At 42.6% G+C, this 24,276-nt stretch overlaps 1 protein-coding gene across 1 annotated transcript in view; it reads left to right on the top strand.

Moving 5' to 3' along the window:
• The window catches only part of PIWIL2 (piwi like RNA-mediated gene silencing 2), a 2,846,460-nt gene that overhangs the window by 1,310,561 nt on the left and 1,511,623 nt on the right, over window positions 1-24,276 (top strand). Inside the window, exon 9 of the mRNA XM_044082113.1 lies at window positions 13,068-13,181. Coding sequence (XP_043938048.1) covers window positions 13,068-13,181 — 114 coding nt within the window. The remainder of the gene's footprint in view (window positions 1-13,067; window positions 13,182-24,276) is intronic.

The raw sequence follows: 24,276 nt of genomic DNA on the forward strand, positions 1-24,276 counted from the left end.
AAGTCTAAACAGCTGTTTCTTTTTCAAAGGTCTGGTTGAGAAAGCTATTGTCTAAGTTTACCTTATCTAAGTGGCTTTCCAATTGCATTTCATTATGATGGTCTGAAAGCAATGGCTTTATCTCGGAAACTGAAGAGTGACTCTACTAAAGCTTGTGGCTGTCTCCACAGTTTTCTTAAGAGTTGTAATTGATGGCATTTGTGCTGCAGCTACTTGGGTGGGTTCACACACCTTTGTTTCTCACTGCAAGTTGGATATTCACTCAAGGTCTAGAGCCACCTTTGGTTCCACCATATTGTGAAATCTGCTGTTGTAGAAACCTACCTGGGGTGAAACGCAGCTGGGAGTTCTGTCCCACAGGTTGAACCCAGATGGAAAAGACTACATCAGATATGAAAGTTATGTGCTTGCCATTACGATCCATGTTGGTTTCTGTCCAGTTCAACTGTCCCTTCCTCCTTCCTACCTTCTGTATTGTTTTTTTCCTGGACATTGGACTACCGAATTGTTGAGGTTTCTGCCTCCCTGTCATCTTTCTAAAGTCTTTGGTGTATGGTCTTACAGTTGACAGTCAGGATTTTTTGTAGAGTGGCAAACTCGCTCTGAGGTAACTCAGTAAAGTGAAACATACTATGGGTAGAGGTGACAGAGCTTGGAGGCTGAAGTCTTTGTAAATAGCCTGTCTCTGATCCAAGTTGGATCTGATAACCCACAGGTTGAACTGGAGAAAAATAGCTAGCACGGCTCTTTGTTAATGGTAAGTACATAACTTTTATTTATGGTAACTTTATTTACACAGCTGTACTTTATGTAGCCTAATGAATATGCACTTTGTTTGGATGGTGGTCTGCAGATTGTTTGATGACTTGCCTTGCTCCGATTGCTAAAACCTTCCCAAAGGCTGATTAGGCATAGGACTTTTGTCACAGCCCATCCAAGTAACAAGGTGGCTGGCAAGGTCATGAAGGAGAAACAGCAGATTATTTCTGTGGGACCAGATGGTAAAGCACGGGTTCTCTTTTGAGAGGATATTCTGGATTCTCTGAGTTACGTCAGTGGTCTGCTGCTTCTCGTGTCATATCCGCACATATCACAGGAAAGAGGAAATAGAAGACATCATGTTTCTTTTCCTCCTCTTTTTGACCATTAACAGTAGTGGTGCAACTCTTCCCAAGTGCTTTTGGAAACGTATTATGTCTTTGAAGCCTACTCCTGTTTTATGTCCTCCTCCTCCCATTTCTCAGAAAAGAGAGGCACCTCTTCTGAAGAGGAGGAAATACTAGATGTGAGGTAGAAAATGAAGAAACGCTTATCTTCTGACACTCCTGTCAAGGATTTGTCTTTTGGTGAGATTTTTCTAAAGATGATGCAGCATTTTAATTGGGACTGGAGACAAGTTTCAGACATTCAAAAAAAAAAAATATGACTTTTTGAACATGGATATGCCTGAACTGCTCTTTTTCCACTGGATGCATTATGCATTTCAAGATACTTTCTTGTCTGCATCTGTAGCACCTGAGTGATAGTGTAATGCACCTAAAAACCCAATCACAGATATATGTACAGGGATTCCATCTTTGATCCAGTTTCAGTGAAATCTGGTAAAGCCACTAACATGTACTAATGCACTAAGAAATGACAAAGACCGAAGGAATATGGATAGGTGTGGGGAAAGTGTATACCTCTGTTACTGTTTCCTTCTATGCTATAAATGACCAAACCTGTTTGACTGGATATTTGTTGACTATTATTTTATACCATGAATGGTAATAATTCTGAAATCCATGACTCTGACAACAAGACTGTTTTGCAAAATATACTCAGTTCAGCTGCACAAGTATAAAATAGTCTGTAAAATGTGGTTATATCACTGCTGATGCCTCTTCCAAAGCAGCAGCTGCTGGATTTGTCTCTCCTTGCCAAATTATGATAAGGCTAAACTTTTGAATGCCCCTCTAGACAAGAGCCATCTGTTCAAACCAGCTTCTGCTGAAATTTACCAAAAATTGCAAGACATCAAGAAATTGTATGCAAAATTTCAGTCAACATTTTTCTCTCCACATACCAAAGTTCTAAAGAAAGCATCTCACCAAAGCAATACATTCTCTAATAAACAGTTGCAGGACAAGCCTAAGACAGACTTTAAAATGATCAAGAGGATCTTGTAGTGACATAATCTGTCTTACAACTATCTCCTTGTCTTCTGTCCCACTTCCTTCCACCTCGGCCAACCCCATACCAGGAAGATTTACTTATCCTTCTACAAAGGTGAAGGTGCTAATATCATACAACTTGTTACAGAACATCATTCAAAATGTGTACAGGCAGAAGTGGAATTCCCCACTTTTCTGTCTGGCATGCCCCAAATCAGTAACACTCCTCACCCTCTCTGGTTTATGGAATTTCGATTTAGCATCATCCTATCCCTTCAAGGCACCCAGTTCCATCTAGCCTTGACAGAGCTCATCCATCCCTCCCCTTCCCCATGGCACAGAAAGCATTAATGAAAAAAGCATTTGAATTTGCACTGGAATCTGACTTTGAGGGAGAAGGGTCCCCATGGGTACCCCTGTATGATGTCACCTTTGGAGACATTGTTGAATTTCTTAGGCAAAAGGTGGGATTGGCTGGTCTACCAGTGTCCCTTCCTAGGGTGGAGTATTTGTTTTTTGAGGTCTTTGAAGCTGGCCCATCTACTTCCTGGGAAGTCTCTCCTCCATACAAATTTGATAGAGTTAATGTCCCAGCAACTTGGAAAGAACAAGATGTGGTGGACCCCATTCTCAGCAAAACCACTAAGGTTTGATTTTACCCAATGATAAGCCACTCTGGAGCACTCTGGCATATTCTTCCATAAGTCTTCCCAGTTAACTGGGGACTATGTCCCATGAGTTGAGACAGATGGAAAAGACATCATATACAGAAATTAGATACTTAACATAATGCTAGATCAGTGTTGCCTTCTTCCATCTGTTTCAAACTTTCCTCTCTGTCCAGCATCCAGATTGTCACCATGTCAGGTTCTCAGTTGACCACAATGGACCTATCCGGAGCCGTGTCTTATTTATACCGACCGTATTTTGTTGACATTACCAGTTATTTTTCCATATAAATGGCATAAGTTGAGCACTCTATATAGCTGGACAAACACAGAGGAACTGTTGCCGACATACACATGAGTTGAGATAGACAGAATAAAACATGGATCTAGCATTACGTTAAGTACATAGCCTTTGTTTTTCATCATCTTCATAAAAGCTTATTTAATAATGTCTTGTGGGTTGTGAACTGCTTCAGCTGTTAAGTGCCTTTTCTATGAGGAGAAAGTAGTTATTCTCTTGAGCATGTTTAAAATGGTCACTAATGCTCAGCATGTGTCTAATGCTGTAAAAAGCATGTTCATACATAAAAGAGCCTCTTGATGTGCTTCCATTATCACTGTTGCAGTATTCTTCACCTAAGGGATCTCCTGCTAAGAATAGCCCATCAGCCAGAAAGTATACCAAAGCCTATAGCTGTTGTAGGCATTGTACATCGTACGTATGCTCCCCATGCATGACGTAGGACATAAAGGTGATGTACGGACAGATAATCAGAACTCTTTGCTGTCAGTCCAAATGCCATTATGAACTTTCGATCTGAACGCCCTTTAAATGCCCCACTTGGGTTTCTTTTCTTCCTTTACTTATTGTTATGGATACGCTCATGTCATCTAGGAAGGGAAAATGTCAGTGTGGGAGGCAGATTCCCCATAAAGACCATCGCAGTCAATGCCTGAGTGCTTCTCCCAATCATACACAGTATTGTGTCTGTCAGACGTTTGTGCCTTAGGCTGTACTTATTCATATACCTGGAGAACCACAGTTTCAAGTTTTTATCTCAAGGTGCTGATGGTGGAATCTTCCCATCCTGAGAGCCAGCCATTTGTCAAGAAGTAAGTCAAAAAAGTTAGACCTGATCTGGCTGCTGTCCAGCCTCCCCTGGACGTCTCTCTCTCGAGGCTAGTGAAAGCCCAGAGGACCATTGGTGCTTGCTTTGGATTCCTCTGGCACAACCTGCCTGAGGCCAGCATGGATCCGACTTCTTTGCAAATGTCAGTGCCTTATGTCGTAGGGGAACCTCAGCTGATTATATCAAAGGAACTAGGGGAATTTCTTGTATCTTAGTGAGAGAGGAGATTCTTACTACCATAATAGAATGACATTAGGGGTCTGACCCTCAGTGTGTTTAGAGCTGACATCCTACAGGGAGAGGAAAAAAAAAAAAAGAAGATAAAGCGTATTTCCCCTACTATGATGGATCCCCAGTATGAATTGCAGGAATTCGCTCAGGATTTACTTAATGTTTTGATGGCCTTTAAGCCACCTCAAGGGGTCTGTGTTCCTGCTCCTTCTTTGTCTTCTTCTCCACTCAAAAGGCCTAGGGAACTGGATTCCTCGGATGAAGATCTGGACCCCAGGGGAAAATCCCTTATTCTTCCCAAATTCCTTCCCCCTTAGACTACGGTTCAGAGTAGGAGGATTCCTCCATACTCCCCTTTGGAAGACCTCCACTTTGGGTACACCATTGCCCATATGATGGACTATTTTAAATGTGATTCTTACGTTTATGATACTCAAAGAAAATATATGAGCTACAGATGTAGTCTCCCAAACCATCTTCTGTTAGAGCTGCCCTTTTGGATACATTTGCAGCCTCTTCTGTAGCCCCTGACTCTCGGTCTCCTGCACTTAAGAAGCCAGATACTTCTGTAAAGTGCCTAAGGAGTGCAAATTTCCATATAAATGCCCTTCTGCTGACCCTTCTGTAGTGTCAGTCTCTTCTGATAAGCCATCCAAGTTGTTGCCTTCTGATAAGGATAGGGCCATGGAAAGGTTGGGCAAGAAAGTTTACATTGCCGCCTCTTTGTCTTTTTGGGCCATTAACTACCAGACCCATATGACCAGGTGTGTTTTCTCTGTCCTTTGTCATGTTTCTAAGATAGTCTTTGACCTTCGTGACTCAGAGGGGAAGGCTTCGGCCCTTTCCTTGCTGGACTCCACTTCACAAGTTGCTTGCCATTCATTCAAATGCAGCTATGATGCAACTGATGCCTTTTCCATGGCTGCTTTCTTTGGTTCAGTTATGAGATGTTATTCTTGGCTTTGATTCAGGCTTTGCCTAATAATATTAAAGCCAAACTTTCGGATGCTGCTTTAAATAATAAAAGTCTTTTTGTATCTGCTGCTGCTGGCCTTTTCAACTCCCTCCAAGACAAGGGCAAAGCCTTGCAGGAGCTGAGACATATATTTGTTTCTCCCATTCTTATATTTCAGAGAAACTATCCTTTCAAGTCTACCTTTGTCCATAGGCAATCCCGCTGTCCTCCCAAAGGCAGGAAATTTTCTAGGTGTATGACTCCCGCCAAGTACACGCAGTCCTCTGCCTCCCAGAAACCTTCTTTTCAGGACAAGCCTGGTTTTGTTTAATGGTTTGTTTTCCTCCTTCCCTCGGCCAGGTTCCGTTATCCCCTCTGTCTTTCCCCTGTCTGTTCCAAATTAGCCAAAAATCACTAAAGCCTCTTGGGTCCTGCCCATTATCCATTGGGGATATTTCATGGTTTGGAAGTCCCTGCCTCCATTTTTGGGCATTCTTCAACCACCTCGGGAGCAGCTCTCTCATTTCCCAGAGGTTCTTCACTCGGTTTTGGTTCAGGACACCATTCAAGCCATGTTTCCCACCCAGGTAGGGAAGGGTTTTTCTTCCAGAATGTTTTCATCCCACAGCAGGTGGGTACAGGGTGACCATTTCTGGATCTTTCCCTGCTGATTACCTTACTTACGGCTCCTTTTCAGATATTATCATTTCATACATTGTTTCCTCTTATTCTTCTGCAGACCCTTTTGGTTTCTCTGGATCTTAAGGGTGCACACCTTTACAACCCCATCCACCCTTTCTTCAGCAAATTTACTTTGACTCTTTCTTTGATTTTCAATTCTCTGCTTTTCCCTTTGCCGTCTCTGCTGCCCCAAGGGTATTCAATAAATGCCTCGCTCTTGTCATTGCTTTTTGCAAGATGCAAGTTATTCCGATTTTTTCCTTATCTAGACAATCTGTTTATTCAAGCTCCTTCACTCAGCAGTCTGCTGTAGGATCTCAAGATTACTACAGTAGAGAATCGATTATCTGAATGTCGATTATTCGAAACATCAGTTATCAGAACCAGCCTTCCAATGTTTTCAGGTAGGAAAAAAAAAAATCATAAAGTCTGAATATGTAAACATTATTTGTATTTGCTTGAGCATGTTTTTGAGCTTGTAGCCAGCTCATGTGTGAAAAATATTCTTTATTGTCCATTGGAATCTCTGCATGGTTGAAAAGTATATTCTTGTGTGCAGAAAAAAGCAACATTTTAGAAGTTTTTTATCCTGTTCAATTATATGTTTGATTATCCGAACTACCCTAGTTCCCAGTTAGTTTGGATAATTGATGTGTTTGGGTTTCAACATAAGCCTCCAGAAATCACTTCTGACACCTTCCCAGGACCACATTTTCCTTGGCTGTAGTTCGCATGTTGGCATTTCTGCCTACCCCCAAGGCTCTATCTCCAATAACCTTTTTCCAGTCCCTTCTTCCTCTGGTGTCCGTCATGGCTAGGAAATTTCTCAATGTCCTGGGTTTCATGGCTTCCACCACTCCCATGCTTCCTCTCACCAGTCTCCATATCAGGAAACTTTAGTGGTACCTGAAATCATTGTGGCTTCAACATTGCCCCCCCCCTGGAATTCCCAGAACCTTTTCACTGTCTCAAGCATTGGTAGACTCATCATGTTTGTTGCAACTCGAGGTTTCCTTTTTAATCTCCAGTTCCCACCTAGGTGCTCTTTGCAGATGCCTCAGACAGGGTGAGGTACTTCCTGTGGCTCCCTAAAGGTTCAGGGTCTCTAGCCTCGTCATCAGAGATCAGATTACATCAACATAAAGGAGCTGAAGGCTCTGCAATCTTTTCATTCCATCTTTCGTGCTGGGCAGGTCAAAATTTTCAAACAGTACCACAGTGATGTGGTATGTCAACAAGCAACGGGGCATAAAGTCCTGTCTTCTTTGCAGACTGTCTCTTGAAGTCTGGTCTCTAGTTATCCAGTAACAAGTGACTCTTCAGGCAAATTGCATTCCCTCCGAGCACAATCTTGTGACAGACTCCATGAACAGGCCCAGAATGCAAGTTTGTGAATGAATGCTTCAGAGAGATGTGTTCTTGGACATTGTTGTTGGAGCATTCCTCAGGTAGATCTTTTTGCCTCCACTCTGAACAGACAGCCTCCTCTGTTCTGTTCCAGAGTCCTAGTGTCCTCTCCAGCTCAACTGGTGAACCTGGGAATATTGAGGCAATGTTACAATTGCCTCATGTACACAGACAATCCTCTCCTTCTCCCACAAAACACAAATACATGCGAGAGATGCAACTATACGGCCAAACTGGAGGCTGAGCTCTCTCAACATAGGACTGGCAAGACCAGACAGGAGGAGAAGGCAACCACACACAATACATACCCAGTCACACATGGTACCATCACAACTTCAAATCATACACATACTCACACAAAGACATACTCGGAGGCTCTGGTCAAAAATTTACCAAAACAGCAGAGGCCACCAAAGCAGACACCCAAACAAATACCACCTCACGACCCAACACATGCAACACATAGACCACACAGTCAGAGTGTCAAACAGTCACAGCCCTTAAGGCCAAACAAAATGCCAGACACACTTGTCATTGGTGATTCCATAGTCAGACACACTGACGTCCCGCTCACCAGACTGAGTAAGGAGAAGGTCACAGTAAGCTGCCTGTCGGGCGCTAGAATCCGCCACATAACGCAAGCACTCAGGTCTCTCAACAGCAGGTACAAGTGCGACTCAGTCATTGTCCACGCTGGTGTCAACGACCTGAGACGTACCTCCTTGGACTACATGAAAAGGGACGCCGAGGAGCTCTCTGATTATGTAGCCCAGGCAGGTATGACCCTGACCTTGAGCAGTATCCTACCTTCACCTAGAATGATGCCACAATACAGTGATAAGATGATCAGCTTTAATAATTGGCTTAAATTCTGGTGTCATTCAAAGGGGATCCAATGTCTGTCTGCCTGGGATGACATGCTGGACAAGCCACGCTGCCGCAAGGGACGGCTTGCACCTGTCACCCTGGGCTTCCGGATATTGGCAAAGGCTCTTGCCACCCCCATAGTGCCTTTTTAGGCAAGGCTCAAATTCTAAACCTACCACCCTAGAACACCAAAAGGAAAAAACTAAGGGTAATGCTGCTCAATGCCAGAAGTCTCAATCTCAAGATGCACGCACTTTCGAGGCCCTTCTCAATATGGAGAACATCGATGTCTGTGCTGTGACAGAAACCTGGTTCAAGGCTCCTGAGAGCACCCCAGCACTAACAGGTTTCACCTCATATCATACGTTCTGGCCCCAAAATCCGGACAACACCAAGAAAGGAGGGGGGGTGTCCATATTCATAAAGGACACCCACACCTCAAGGTTGGTGGCAACGCACGATGCATCTGAGACCATCCAGGTGCAATTAACCATAGGCAAGACTGCTCTGCAATTTGTAGCATGTTACAGGCCACCCTCTCAAACTCAGGAACCTCACATGGCCTTCCTGAAAACATTGGAGGATAAATGTATCTCCAAACACCATCATACTAGGTGACTTCAGCTACCCTAATATAGACTGGGAACACTACTCAAGCCCGAACACTCTAACCCAAAGATTCCTGGAGTTCATAAACTCAAATGCCATGGAACAACTAGTCACCATCCCCACAAGAGGTGAAAACATACTTGATCTCATCATCACGAACATGGGATCAAAATGTTCAACACCGGAAGTATACCCCTCACTGGTGAGATCAGATCATAAACTAATCTCGCTGGAGGTCCTCATCCCGCCCCCACCTGAAACAAAAAAGACCACAGTGAAAAACTTCTCAAAAGCCGATTTCACACTTCTAAAAACTAGTAGGCCCCTGAGCCAGTGGTAAACATTACTCAAACCGCTGAATCACTTACAAATGCCTTCTACCAGCACCTACAGGACTGCATGGATCAGGCAATCCCAAACAAAACTAAGACTCTCTGTACCAAAGGCAAGCGTCCAGTCTGGTGGACCCCAGCCATAAACAAGCTCTACAACAAAAGGAGGAAGCTACTACAAGATAGAGCAAAATCCTTGAAAGGTAAGACACCTTTGATCATTATAAGTAAAAAACTAAGAGCTCTCATAAAATCATCCAAGGCAAATTTTGAGAGAAAAATCGCCAAGGACTCTAAAGACAATCATAAGGCCTTCTTTAGCTATGTTAGAAACCTAGGAGGAAACTCCCAGATATGCTCAGAATTAGTTCAAAATGATGTGAAAATTACTGAACCTACACACATTGCTAACATACTGGCTGACAGGTTCAGTGCAAACTTCTCCCCCTCCCCAAAAGGAGAGATATCTATTCCAGAGGATTGTAGCCCCCAAACATCTCCAACGCCCAGGTGAGAACTGCCCTCACTAAGGCAAAAACACAGCATCCATGGGACGGATGGTGTCCCCGGCTGTGTGCTTCATGAACTCAACGAGGAATTAAACCCACAGTTAGGACAGCTGTTTAATCTTAGCCTCACCTCAGGATACGCACCCAAGGAGTGGCGCCGGCGACTGTGGTCCCACTTCATAAGGCGGTGCCTCCACAGACCCTGGAAATTACCGCCCCATTAGCTTGACAAGCCTTATCTGCAAAGCCATGGAGAGGATCATAATGGAACTCATAAATAAAGACATAGGGAACTTGCAGACTTTGGATCCAACCCAGTTTGGCTTTGTCAAAGGCAGATCCTGCCTCTTAAACTTGGTTGACTTTTTCGAGACAGTCACCAAGGCCATTGATGAGGAAAGAAAGGCAGTCCATACAGCCTACCTCGACCTGGCAAAGGCCTTCGACACAATACCCCACTCAGGTATCATCGAAAAACTCATCAGCTTGAATGTAAACCCATACATCACAAGATGGGTTGCAAACTGGCTAAGCGACAGAACCCACAGGGTCAGAGTTGCTGGAGCCATGTCAGACTCAAAGCCTGTCACAAGTGGTGTCCCACAGGGCTCAGTCCTGGGTCCACTCTTGTTCGGCATCTACTTTTCTGAAGTACAAGCAAACACAGGAGGGTTATGGCTGACAAAGTTTGCAGATGACTGCAAACTGGGCGCCATAGTCGAAAACACATCTGACACAGATATCCTCCAGAAGGGCCTCACAGAAACGGATAACTGGTGCCAGAGCCATGGCCTGAAGTTAAACGCCAAAAAATGCATAGTCATACCCTTCGGGAAAAACAAGGTTACCCCTAGCTACCATATAGGTGACAATCCACTGAGCACAGAAAAGTCATCAGGGATCTGGGGACCCAAGTTGACAGTAGTCTTCGTTTGACACTCATGTTGCTAAAGTAGTTAGGAAAACCTTCTATATCGCCCACCTGATCATGAAGGGATTCACATCTAGATCAAGGGAGGTCATCGTCCCCTGTACTCATCACTCATTAGACCTATGATTGAGTACAATGCCCGTTCGAATGTATCTGACCAGACACCTGATGCAGCTTGAAAGGCCCCAAAAGTTCCTCACCAAAAGGATAAAGGGTCTCAAAAATATGTCTTATGCTGCCCGACTGAAAGAACTCCAGCTTTATTCAGTCTCATACCGCTTGCTCAGAGGTGACCTGTGCCTGACATATAAGGCCATGTCAAACCCAGATTTGATGAATATGCTTCACCTCAAAAATCTAGATCCCTCAGAACCACAAGGGCGGGAGACTTAAACCTTGACACGGTTATAAATAGAACGTGCTGGAGGGACAGATTCATCACCCAGAGACTCCCTATGCTGTGGAACAAAATCCCGGTACATGTGAGGCAGAGCACCTCGCTGGCCTTGTTCAAGAGGAATCTTGACCAATGGATGGGAGATCGCAGATATACCCCAGGGATTACTTCAGTGTCACTGCTTGACAGAGGCACAGAAAAATGATAGGCATAGTTTTTATTCAAACTAAAGGGGTGGCGAAAGCCACATAACTATGGGCTAGGCTTATAAATGCCCTTGGGCAGATAGCCTAGTATGAACCTATGAACCTATGAACCTAAGTCCTGTGGCTTGGAAAGTCTTTTTCTTGGAAGGGGTGTTTCTGTATGCCTTTCCCCCCTTCTTCTTTTACCATGAGTTCTGCACAAGATCAGGCAGGACTCTCCCATAATCTTGCTGACTACTCCATTTTGGCTCAAACAGGATTGGTTCCCCATTACCTATGTCTTGTATATCTTCTCATACAAGACCACGGGTGTGTCATTCATCCTCACTTGTCCACTCTTCAAACAACATTCTCTTCTAGGTTTTTCTTTTCTGAGATTGTGCTTCAGGTTCTACATGAGCCCAGGAAACCCATTACCAAGAAGTCATACATGTCCAAATGTAAGAGATTTTTTTTTCTAGTACCTGTCTCACCATCAGAATCCCCTATCAGTGGAAGGTCCCTTTGGTTCTTTCTCAATTGTGTGATCTGCACAATGTGGTGTTGGCATAGTATTCAGTGAAAGCTAACCCATCAGCAATTTCTGCTAGTCTGCCATTGACTCCTCCTTTGGCTTCTAGGTATGAGGTCAAGCAATTCTCTAAAAGTGTCCTCCTTATCAGGACCCCCTTGAAACATATTCCACTTTCTTGGAACCTCAGATTTGTTATTGAAAAAAATGATGCAGACTCCTTTTGAGCGTGCTTCCTTGCACCATTGTACTTGGAAGAGTGTTCTTTTTTAGCTCTTCAGCCATGAGGGAATCTGAACTTCAGTTTCTCATGGCTTGTCTTCCTTTCTTAGTTTTCCACAGAGACACTGAGTCTATTCGTACTAACCCTTCTTTTATGTCCAAGGTGGTCAGTGAGTTGTCCCTTTATCAGTCTGTTCCTCTTCCTTTGCAGCAGTCTGCCAGTGAAAAGTTTTTCATACCTTTTATTTTCGTAGACAACTCAGATATTATTTAAATAAAACAAATATGTTTTGCAAATTATTGCAGCTTTTTGTTTCTTTTATCCCACAACTTTGTGTTATGGCTGTTTGTAACCAAACCATCCATTTCTAATGCCATTTATTTTTGTTATTCCTTTCATGGGAAATGTCTTCATCTGTAAAGGCACATTCTGCTAGGGCAGTTGGCTCCTCTGTTGTGTTTTTCAGGGGTCTGGATACCAATTCTATCCTTGAAGGTGGTACTTTGTCCTCGGTTCATACTTTCACTAAACATTGCAAGTTGGATGCTGTGTCCAGGACCAAAGCAGGCTTTGCCAGGGCTGTTCTGCTTGGGTTTGTATAGGGCTCTTGTCTGCCTTCCTCCTCCTCCAGACATCCTCTTGAGCTCTTGTACTGTTTCTTAGATGAAGAATAATGCAGCAGCGATATGGAAGGACATAGTACAGTTGTGTAAAATCTTACCATAGCAGTAGATATCCTCCTTTTAACTGTTGCAGTATTCTGTCCCTCCCTCCTTTCCTCTTTGTCCTATGTTCTGATTGCCTTCCTGGCTGGGGGGCACCTCTCTATTTTTTTTCCTTTGGATGCACATGTTCCTATTTTGTCCCTGAGGGTATTCTGTTCCTTCTGAGACATTTTTAGTTCTGAGTATCTGAGTTTGTATGTGACCCTTATGCCCTGCTTCATGTTTAGATAGCATATATGTGACATACAGCGCCTATAAGAGCTGTGGACTTTGCTATACTGGCCGGATTATGGACTATCCTTTTTCAGGAGATCTCTTAGGTGAAGAATACTGCAAAAGTGAAGGGAAGGTCATCTGCTGCTATTATGAAATTTTATACAACTGTACTTTCTATGCTGAGGTCTCATCTGTAGTTATACTGATTGTTTCCTAGGTGATGCAGTCATACAGCATGATAAACCACTGTTCAAACTGGAAATGAAAAACACGAGAAAATATACTGAGATTATTTTTTTTTTTCTCTTTTGTTTAGACTGAGGGACGAGTTCTTCCAGCTGAGAAAATAAATTTCAGGGAGTCTTCATTCATTACTAATCAAGAAGCAGACTGGAATAGAGAAATTGGAAGAGAAATCTCTATCAGTACGGTAAGTTAGCACAGACCTTTGTGAAATGTAGTAAGTGGCTTTCATAACTATTTGGAAAATAAGGAACTGGGCATAAATCCCTATGTTACAAGATGGGTGGCCAACTGGCTCATTGACAGAACCCACACAGTAAAATTAGTTGACTTCAAGTCCGACTTCAGACCAGTGTCAAGTGGAGTACCACGGGGTTCGGTCCTGGGTCCTCTTCTGTTCGGCATCTACGTCTCTGAAGTGCAGGCCAACACAGAAGGTCTTTGGCTAACAAAGTTCGTAGATGACTGCAAACTGGGAGCCATAATAGAATCACCTAATGATGTAGACATTCTACAAAAGGGCCTCAGAGACAGATGGTTGGTGTCAAAGTCATGGCCTCAAACTCATTGCCAAGAAGTGCATTGTCATCCCCTTTGGGAAAAACTCAGTACCCATGAACTACAACATAGGCGGTAGCTCACTAAACACTGAAAGTGTGGTAAGAGACCTCGGGACACAGGTGGACAATAGTCTCTCCTTTGATAACCACATTGCCACTGTAGTCAGGAAATCCTTCTATGTGGTACATCTCATCACAAAAGAGTTCTCTAGAAAAAAGGAGGTCATTGTTCTACTCTGTTCATCCCTCATCAGACCCATTATAGAGTACAATGCTCCATTTGGCATGCATCTCACAAGACACCTACAACAATTGGAAAGGCCGCAGAAATAACTCACTAAGAGGATTACCAGTCTCAAACAGATGCCATACGCAGACAGTCTCAGAAAACTCCAGCTTTACTCCATCCCATATCGTCTACTCACTGGCGATCTCTGCCTAACATGCAAAGCTATGTCAAACCCAGAGCTGTTGGACATGGTACACTTAAAGAAATGCTAATCTCTCCGAACCACACGCTCCAGGGACCTAAACCTTGTCAGCACAGTAAACAGAACATGCTGGAGGGATAGATTCCTGTCCCAGAGACTGGAACAAACTGCCAATTCATGTCAAGCAAAGCTCCTCATTGGTCCTCTTTAAAAAAAAATCTTGACGACTGGATGGGAAATAGAAAATTCACCTCAGGGATCACTTTTGTGGCACTTCTTGACAGGGGCACAGGAAAATAATTTTCTTAGGTGGCGAAAGCCAGGGAACCTTTTTGGCTAGGCTTATATAGGCCCGAGGGCAGATAGCCTAGTACCTACCTATGAACATGTATCTTTCCAAAAAGTTGGACAGATTAGTAAGGTAAACACCTATGAACCTAAGTAAGGAACATGTATATTTCCAAAAAGTTGGAGAGATCAGTAAGGATGTATATAAACTGGGGAAAAGGCTAAATTGCTCAAGCTGAAATAAATATTTAGATTATACAATGAAATAAATGTAAAGTTTGATCAGGAAAGTGTCTACATAGTACTTTGCATAAAAACCTAATTCCTGACAAAAGGAAATCAAGACATCCGCAGAAGTAATGCAGCTGACAGCACATTTAGTTTTACTGAGGTCTCTGTATCCACAATTAAGAAATGGCTGAGAAAAAAATCATGTCATGGGCACCCAAGGTCTGATGAACTCTGTTACTCTTTTTCTTTTAATTTAAAAAAAAATGTTATTGCAGCAACAACCGTAGCACTATATGTGATGTGAAGGCCTGGTAGCACAGAAGTAGGACATCTGTCTGTTAGCTGGTGACCCAGGATTGGCAGTTGGCTCAGGCCAGTGGAAGGGGACAATGAGAGTGATAGGATGATGCAGTTGCTGGCTAGCTCTGCAGTCCCAGTTAGGGTAATGACAAGGCAGTTCAGGGAGAGCTGCTGCCTGTGTAACCACTGGTGGAGATCAAAGTAGAGGCCTTGCAGCCCAGCACTTCAAAGGGTGGGTTGGGGGGTGGGGGTGACCTGCTGCCATCATCGCATGTCACTCCCTTAGGGAACAGATTGTCAGTGACTGTTGCCACAGTTTCACTTCGTGGCTTTAGTCATTTCACTGCAGAGCCAGATTCTTAAGTGTTTGGAGGGCAATCATTTAAAGGGATGGAACCAGGATTGTCCAATAAGAAACTATCCAGGTACCTAGCATAAGTTGGCAGGATGTCCAGGAACATGACTAAAGGGATAGGAGCATAGTTGGAAGGGGTTAAAAAACGCACATAATGCAAACATTTAAAACAGTAACATATATACAAATGATCTTGTCACTATTCCAGCTAAGGTTTCTACTACATTTCTTAAAACTTGCTATACAGGAAATGCAACCCATCAGTCAACTAAGGCGGTAATGTCCTATAAAATAGTTAGGTCATTTTAATCTTTAGTCCTTAAACTTTCTCATTCTGCATTTTGCCTGTTAGTAATGAAATGAGGGAAGACTGTTATTAAATGCTCCAAAAGTGAAACAAACAAAACTGTCACTGTAAATCAGTTTCACAGTCCCAAAACCCCAATCAGGAACCAAATGTGGATAGAACTTTTTATTTTTAGAATAAAGATTACAATTGGTTGTTATTAAATGCTGCCATGATTGTTTGGTCACAAATCTCTGCTCTGCCTTCATTTTCTCCCCTGTTAGGGTTAACAGCGCAGTCACCGCTTGGAGCAGCCATAGATTTCCATTGCCTAGTTGACCCTTTCTTTGCTAGAGTCATAACTAAATTGAACTGAATCCTTGCATGCCTAGCCTTATCCTTAACTTAAACCAACCACAACAGAAAATCTCTGTGACCAACAGTTCTCTTTGAAACAGATCCTTTAGAAGATCCAGTACACCCCTCTTTAATCCTGTCTCCCTGCATCCCTAGAAAACAAGGAACTACTCTCATTTCCTCCCATGTTGCATTTCTCAAAAATTGCTATGACTACAGGAAACATAGTCTGATACCACTACCTATGTATAAACTAATGGTGCAGGCAACTCCAATCAGATTTGCAGATTGTTTTTAGATTTCACAAGATATCTTAGTGCTAGGCAAATTCAGTTCCGTTCTTCCATGGATATCTTGGTGCTGAATATATTGTGTTCCAGTCCTTCCTCATCTTTTCTACTACTGAATTTTTAAGTTGATCTAGATCACTGTATGTTCTACTATTAATTTGCTTTTCCCGCGCTGTTTCTTCTGCATCCACTAACCAAGTTGTAAATCAGTGATTGTCCCATGATCAAAATTTGAGTTATATTGTTTGTTTTAGGTTACCAGGCCTTTATAATGAAAACAAGAATATTTTGAATGTGAAATCTCTTGTTACAGCACATGATTTCTTCATCATTTGATCTCAGTAGTGTAATCTGGTTCCTTCTTAATTGCATTATTCACCATGCATTTATTTATTTATTTTATTTGTTTACAGGGGTGGTATGTTGATTACAGTAGACGATTTGCAGGCACAACCCAGGTGAAGAAATTCACAAAAAAAAAATATGGATTAATCACAGAAGGTAGATATCAATGCACTCTTACCTGTCCTTCACCAAATAACTTGTTGGTGGTAGTTCATTGAAACAATCTTCATAACTTCTCCTTTTGAATATTTTCTTTTTATTGTTGCATTATATACACAATCCAAAAGGTATCAAGGCTAATGTAAAAAGACACTTGATGGCACCCAAAGCATGGTCTTAACAAAACACATGGTTTGGGGACAGCTTTAAGATTTCAGTCTACATGTTTTGACATAACTTAAGTAATCAGAAACTCCTCGGCACACTACTTTCTTCGGATAAACATGCGTTATCCCATGTCTTTCATGGACAACTCCAGTTCCACATTAAATCTTATTGCTGAGCCTCAAAAGGAGATAAAGAAAGAAATGGAGAGAGTGAAGTCTAAGGAAAGAGAAAAAAGCAAAGGAATCCGGGAACAGGGTAGAGAAAACTAGGAACTTGGTCCTTTAACCCCACACCAAAGACTCAGAGGTATTTTGATCCAGAACCTTGACAGATCCGATCACTGACTTTTCCCACCCCTTTCTCACTGGAACCGGTGTTCCAGGCTTTTCACTGGTAGCCTACAGGAGAAGCGATCTTCTCTGTCACTTTTGATGGCTTCTTCCTTTAGGTCCTTCCATTCATCACAGTGTTTGTCAGAAGCAGATTTTAACAGGATGATGTCCAGGTTCCTTTGGATTCAATTTCACCTAGGGGACATCTTGGTCCAGCTATCAAATCCAAAGGCCTTTGACCTGGACCTTCCTGATAGAGCACCAACATCTGAGCCAACAGCCTTTTTGATTTGTACATTGTCCCTTACTCTCTCATTTTGGCACACTCTGGGCTGATGCTTGGGGGTCCAGGTTGACTTGGAAGTTTTTGGATCTGTTCTTTACCCTCAGTACTTTAGCCCACAACAGCTTAGTGTAGACACCGAAGGCATCCCTCCTTTTCCTGTTGCAGATTGGAAGGAAGCTTCTTTGGCACAGATTGTGTCTTCAGCATTCAAAGCTTTTGAAAGGGTTCTGTCCAAGTCAAGAGAAGAGGTGTGTCTGTCATGCTGTGTTCTCTCCTGACCTCTGTTGGATCCTGTTTCTGAATCCACTCATCGTGACAGTCAGGCTCATTCTGCCTTGAGGGTTCTTGCCGTGTGAAATGATGTACTCCGTAGATCTCCAAGATGTGTATTATCATATCAAGGTAGTAAAGCAGCATTGGAGATTTCTTTATTTCTAGCAAGGAACCTGTGATTTTCATTTCAGAGCACTGCCCTTTGGTCTAACCACAAACCCTCAGGTGTTCACCAAATGTACGGCAGTGGTAGCAGAATATCACGGACTGCAGGGGTTCCAGGTGTTCCTGTACTTAGATTATTTACTTTTTACTGCACCAACCAACGATCTACTAGTCCATTGCAGGGACTTATTGCTCCACCTGGCCCCCAGCTGGGAATTAGTCAAACATTGTCCACAAAGAAAATGCAGTGAAGGAAGTACTCAACCAACTCAGGAATACAATAAAATAAAGTTTCATAGCTCCCAACGCTTTTGGACTACGTCCTTACTCAGTGTGTATCAAATGCTTAAAATCACCACTCCTTATATACATATCACAATTAGTTAATTGGTATCACATGACACAACTTCAACATAATTATCTAAAAGTTACATCATCATTTTAAAAGACTCAGGTAATCCATAGGATATTCCAAAATAAATAAGTAAATAAAAAGATAGAAAATAGAGTTCTACTAAAGACATATGTGCGTATAAAAATATGCATATAATATATGTATATATATATATATATATATATATACACACACACACACACATAATATATAAAATTATAAAATATATAAAAATATGTATGTATATCTTACTAAGAATGTTTATGCATATAAAAAGTATATAAAAATATGTATATATAATTAGCTGACTCTGAAAGTTTGACTACCACTGATGCAAATGTAGTTTATCGAATGCCACATGGATACACATTCAGAAATAGCCAAACTTCCACAGTCCATAGTATTGTCCATGCTTCAGGTAGCTCTAGAGGTTTAGCATCACTTTTGTCCCCCTGCAAGGCTTATCAGACTTTGGAGTTTGATGGCTGCTTCAATCACCCTTTTTCCTCAAGCAAGGTACTACATGAAAGGCCTACAGTGAACTTTTTTCAGTTCAGTGGTCATTGATATCTCCCCCCCCCCTCACCCCGTATGCACCAGTATGCCGTACATCAATATCTTAAAAAAAAACACATCAGTTGGTGACTGACTTCCCCCTCTGTGTCAAAGGGTCAACTGTCCTCACTTCCCCCGAAAGTCGTTGTAACCATGGATCCTTCCCTTTAAGGTGTGTGCATTTTAAAAGGAAGATTGTTCAAGGTTCTTGGCTTGAGGATAAGAGGCCAGCCTTCACATCAATGTCTTGGAGATGAGGGCAAGCCTTTCAGGGCTTCCTCCCCAAGGGTAGGGTTTCCATACATATGGACAGCATATCAGTAGTCCATATGTATGGAGACATATGGACAGTATAGCAGTAGTCTGGTGTATCAAGAAGTAGGGAAGAATCTGATAATATCCAGTTTGCCAGAAAGCCATGAGAGTATGTCATGAGTGATTTCTTTCCATCGCTTTCTCATTGCGGAGCACATACTAGGGACTTCAAGTTTTCTGGAAGACATACTGAGCAGGTCTGTTCTTTTTTCCAATGAGTTGTCCATCAGTTGCACATTGGAGCAACAGATTTTCAGTCAGTGGGGTCAGCCTTGCTGGGTTCTTTTTGCTTCATACCTAAACAGGACATGCAGCAATTTCTTTGCCTTGATCGCTGCACAGGGTTGAACACAGAGGGACACTCTAGTCTACAATTGACCCCCCCAAGCCTCCTTGATGCCATTCCTTCCTTTCCTGTTGTGGCACAATTTCTTCAGAAAACCAGAAGGTGCAAGGATAGTTATCCTCATTGCCCCCTTTTTGACCCCAGCAAGCTTGTTTTTTTTCTTCTTGTGCCTCATCTAGTATGGCCACCATTGGTGTTGGATCCTCATCCAGATCTTCTGTATCAGCCTTAACTCCAGCCTCACCAGGACCTGGAAACCCTGAAATTAACCAGAATGCTTCTTCAGTTGTTATGGTGGCCAGGGATACCACTCTTTCTGCTTCAGTGATTCATATTTTATATCCTTCTCAGAAACCAGATGTCAGAAACATTCATCTTAGCAAATGGAGAAGGTTTACCATATGGGCCTCCTTCAAAGGGATAGACTTTTTCTCAGTGCCTCTTCCATTGATTATAGATTTCTTGGCAGAGATTTTTCACAAAGAATCCAGCTTCTCTATCACCATGGTAATATAAGCATCCATTTCTAGTTTTTATGTAGGGAACAAATTGGGCTCCTATCACTGCTTTAAAGATTTCAAAAGCTTTTTGATGAGAGGTTTCCTTTTGAGATCAATCAGGAGTCCAGTCCCCCTCCCTTCTCGGTTATTAGTTTCATGCTTCAAGCTTTGGCAAAAGCCCAGTTTGAGCCTGCTTCTGCAGTAGATTTAAAAATTTTCTTGGAAAACTCTTTTTGGTGGCCATCACCTCCACAAGGAGATTCTAGGAGTTGCAGGCCTTGTCATGTAAACACCTATACCTGTTTTTCCATAAGGACAGAGTATTTTTGTTCTGATGACTTCACCAACTTCCCTTATGTACTTTATTTCCATACCTGGCTCAGCCTCATATCTGTTCTGTAGTCTTCATACATGCTGTTTTGAGCTGCTGCCATTCTTCAACTCCTTCTATTTCCTTAGATGCTAGAGCCCTGATTATTTCCTAGACCTTTTGTATTGTCTCTCCAGTTGGCTTCAAGGTCTTCAGCCTACTCTCTGTTGACCTTGGAGCCCCTTGGAAACACTGGTTGAAGTTGATTGTGGCAATCAGTGATTTATGCTGTGCCCTTCCTTACTAGGAGGAGGTCTGCTTGAGTTGCATGTTAGCCATTCTTGTATGTGATGTTGCGGCTTTTCTTTTATTGAGTCAAGTGTTAGCCACTATCAAACCATTTACCAGACAGATGTCTTGAATGGCTTCTCCTTTATTCTTGTTGCTTCACCCTCATGGACCAAGGTAGTCCTTGTGTCATGTTCTGTCTATCCCAATATGCGCATTCAAGTTCACCCATTATCAACACCAACTGATGTTTTCCTGTTTTATCTAGTAGGTTCTGTGTCTGCTGCCCGAATGCTCACACTTCCTCTGTAACACAGCCGTTTTGTGTGGCATAGCTGAGATTGTGTGAATACTGTCATAACCTTATGCTGGCGTCTGTCACTAATTCTGATGATATCCCTTACTTTCTTCAGAAGCCTGTCCCTCACCACAATTCCCACATTTGTAGTGCAGTGTTGACCACCTATCTGAGCTAGACATTAATTCCTATATAATTCGCCAGATTGCCAGCTGGCTCACAGATGGTACCAAGAGACCAGTCACCAGTGGTCTGTGTTGGGTCTATTCCTGTTTGGTGTCAACTTCTCTGAAGTCAAGACCAGCATTGAAGTCCTCTGGCTCAACAAGTTCTCAGATGACTGTAAATTGGGAGCTGTTACAGATTCCTCCCAAGACAACATCTTGTAATAGGGTTCAACACAGACAATTGGTGTCAGAGCCATGGCCTAAAACTCAATGCTAAAAAATACATTATAATGTCACTTGGGAAACTGTCAATTTAAGCTAGTTACTCCAGCAGGAAAACATCCCTAAGAACTGACCCAGTAGTAAGAGAGCTAGGACCATATCTATGGAGCAGTCTGATATTTGATCAAAAGTTAGCTAAGATAATAAAATCATTCTGTGTCGCACAACATATAGATAGAGGTGTGACATTCACGTCCAGGGAATTTAGATATCAGACCTGTCATTGAGTACACTGGCCCTTTGGCTTGTACCTAACTAGACATTTGCAACAGTTGGAATACCCACAAAGGTTTCTTGTCAGGAGAATTCAAGACTTGAATACTGTGTCATACATTGATTATCTAATAGCTTTGTCACTTCTCCAGTCTCCAACAGACTGCTGAGAAAGAATCTTTGGCTCCTGATGGATTTGTTGCTTATGCACTAAACACCAGAAACACTAGTTACAGGGTTCTGAACTTCACTTGTGACATAAACAGAACATGCTGGAGGGACAGATGTGTGTTTCACAAAGGATTCCTACACTATGAAATAGGCTCCACATCCATGTAAAACAGAGTCCACTCCTAACTATTCCAACAAAACCTTGATAATTGGATGGGAAATAGTAAATTTACTCCCAATCTGGCCCTCATGTCCATTAAGGACAGAGGCCATCATTAAGAAAAGTTTTATCCTAACAGCCCCTCCTACAAATCTTTAGTTATCTGCCTACTGACATGCACCCTCCCCATCCCCGTATAGTTGCCCATGATACTATGGAGCAAAATGGTTTAAGGTATGCAGCTAAGCTTGTAAGGGCCCCTAGTGGTCATTAGCCTACTAACAGCCAATGAACCTCTGAACATGGTAAAAGACTATTCCTTCAAGCTTCCTCACAGAATGGACTCAGCACACACAAGACAGGGGTTGTTTGATAAACCCCAATCCAAAACCTTTTAAATTGACTGCCTGAGATGTTAAGAGTTGTAATACATTTTAGACACCTGTTTTCTGAGTACATGCAGCAGGTAGTATAGGAGGCTAAGAAACCTGCTTCTAGAACATCTCATATGGATAAGTGGAAGAGATGTTCTAGTAGGTGCCAAACTGAGAACCAGGACCCTTTTAAGGCCCAGATGCTGGCTTTTCTTAGTCTTCTGTCAATATTCTTCTCTTGAACATCTCTGCATGTCTGCCCCTAGATTCCCTCCATTTCTACCCAGTCTCAAGTCACAGTTGTTGAAAGTGGTTCTTCATACATCAGTCCACCTGGATAACTAGTTGCTCTTTCTTGAAACCTCAGATCTGATGATGTCAGTTTTCATTCTCTCCTCAACATATGGGTTCGGATCCGATCCTTGGATCCTACTTGGCCATTACTATAGCTCGTGATCATTAAAACGCTCTCAAACACCTTCCCTACCCATAATGCATCAACCCCTAACATACCTCAGACGTCATTTGCACTTTTTGCAAATAGACGTAGTCATTCTGAGCTCTCAAGTTAGTTTTGGTTAAGATATGTGATTTTTCTTTATTTTTGCTATTATTCTTTCTCCCTTCTCATTACACTTGGTGTATTTCTACATCTGATGTTGTAAATTTTTGTCCTTTCATTACAGTTAGGACCTTGGTTCCGTCCTCTGAACCGATATGGCCATTTCCCAGCTCGCATAAGCCAAAAACTCTCCGCTAAGACCTACCCATAATGCCCCTCTCCTAGTTACTCCAAATCTCATTTGCCGTGTTCCTAGTCAGACGTGCTAGCCATCTCTCTCAAAGCTTGGTAGAAAATTGTTAATTTTAAGACAGTTTCTCTTCAAAATTATTTAATTTTTAGTCAAGTTAACCTTTTCTTACTGTCGCCTATAACCTAAGCCTATTTCCTACCCTTTTCCTTGGTAATTTAATTTTTTTACCGTTATTGGTACTGTCCCTCTCTCCTGTCTTTGACAGGCCTTTCCTTTCTACTAGTGGTATTTTTTAAAATAACATCACTGGTATTTTCTCCCTTATTTTTTCTATAGGATAGCCTTGTTGCCTTACTATGTCAGACAAAGCTAAGTTGGGATTTAAACAGTGTAACAAGTGTGGACGTAAGATGCCTAACTCAGATACACATGTTCGTTGTGTCTACTGTTTGGGCGTGGATCATATTAGAGCTGACTGTGACTTTTGTGCTAGTTTTAGTAATTGTACACTAGCAGAATGTAATAATGAACTTATCTTAAAAGGTTTACTCAAGACACCTTTTTCGGAGGCTCTATTTGGGTCAGAGGTCTCACCCCCCTCCAAAGACCAAAAAGCATAAGGGAAAACGGATTACTTAAAGCACCTTTTTCGGAGGCTCTATCTGGGTCGAAGGTCTCATCCCCTCCGAGGACCATAAAACATAAGGAAAAACAGATTACTCGAGGCACCTTTTTTTCGGAGGCTCTATCTGGGTCGGAGGTCTCACCCCCTCCAAAGACCAAAAAACATATGGACAAACAGAGTACTCGAGGCACCTTTTTTGGAGGCTTTATCTGGGTCGGAGGTCTTACCTCTTCCAAAGACCAAAAAAACATAAGGGAAAACGGATTACTGAAGGCACCCTTTTCGGAGGCTCTGTCTGGGTCGGAGGTCTCACCCCTCCAAAGACCAAAAAATATAAGAACAAACAGAGTCACTCGGTTCCTGCATCTCCATCAGTTATGGAACCAAGTCGGCTCTGTGCTTCCTCGGCGCAGACCTCTTCGGCACCAGGCTTTGTGTCTTCTCCCTCGGTGCCGTCCATGATATTCACCCCTATTTCAGCTCCGACCTCGGCACCACTGACTTTTGGTGCTGTCCTTGGATCCGACATCGGCTCCGATGACTGTACCTGCTTTGGCACCATTCCCGGCCACGGTGCCAACAGTTTCTTCGGCTCCAAAACTCGAATACCTGCCAAGGACAAGATACCTCCGGTGCATACTGTCTCGATCCCAACAGCAATGTTTTCCCGAATCAATGCTCTCCCGAAGCAGTGCTTGGACCG

Source organism: Protopterus annectens, chromosome 9.part0 (assembly GCF_019279795.1).
Source record: "Protopterus annectens isolate FY-2018-M chromosome 9.part0, PAN1.0, whole genome shotgun sequence".
NCBI classification, from domain to species: domain Eukaryota; kingdom Metazoa; phylum Chordata; order Ceratodontiformes; family Protopteridae; genus Protopterus; species Protopterus annectens.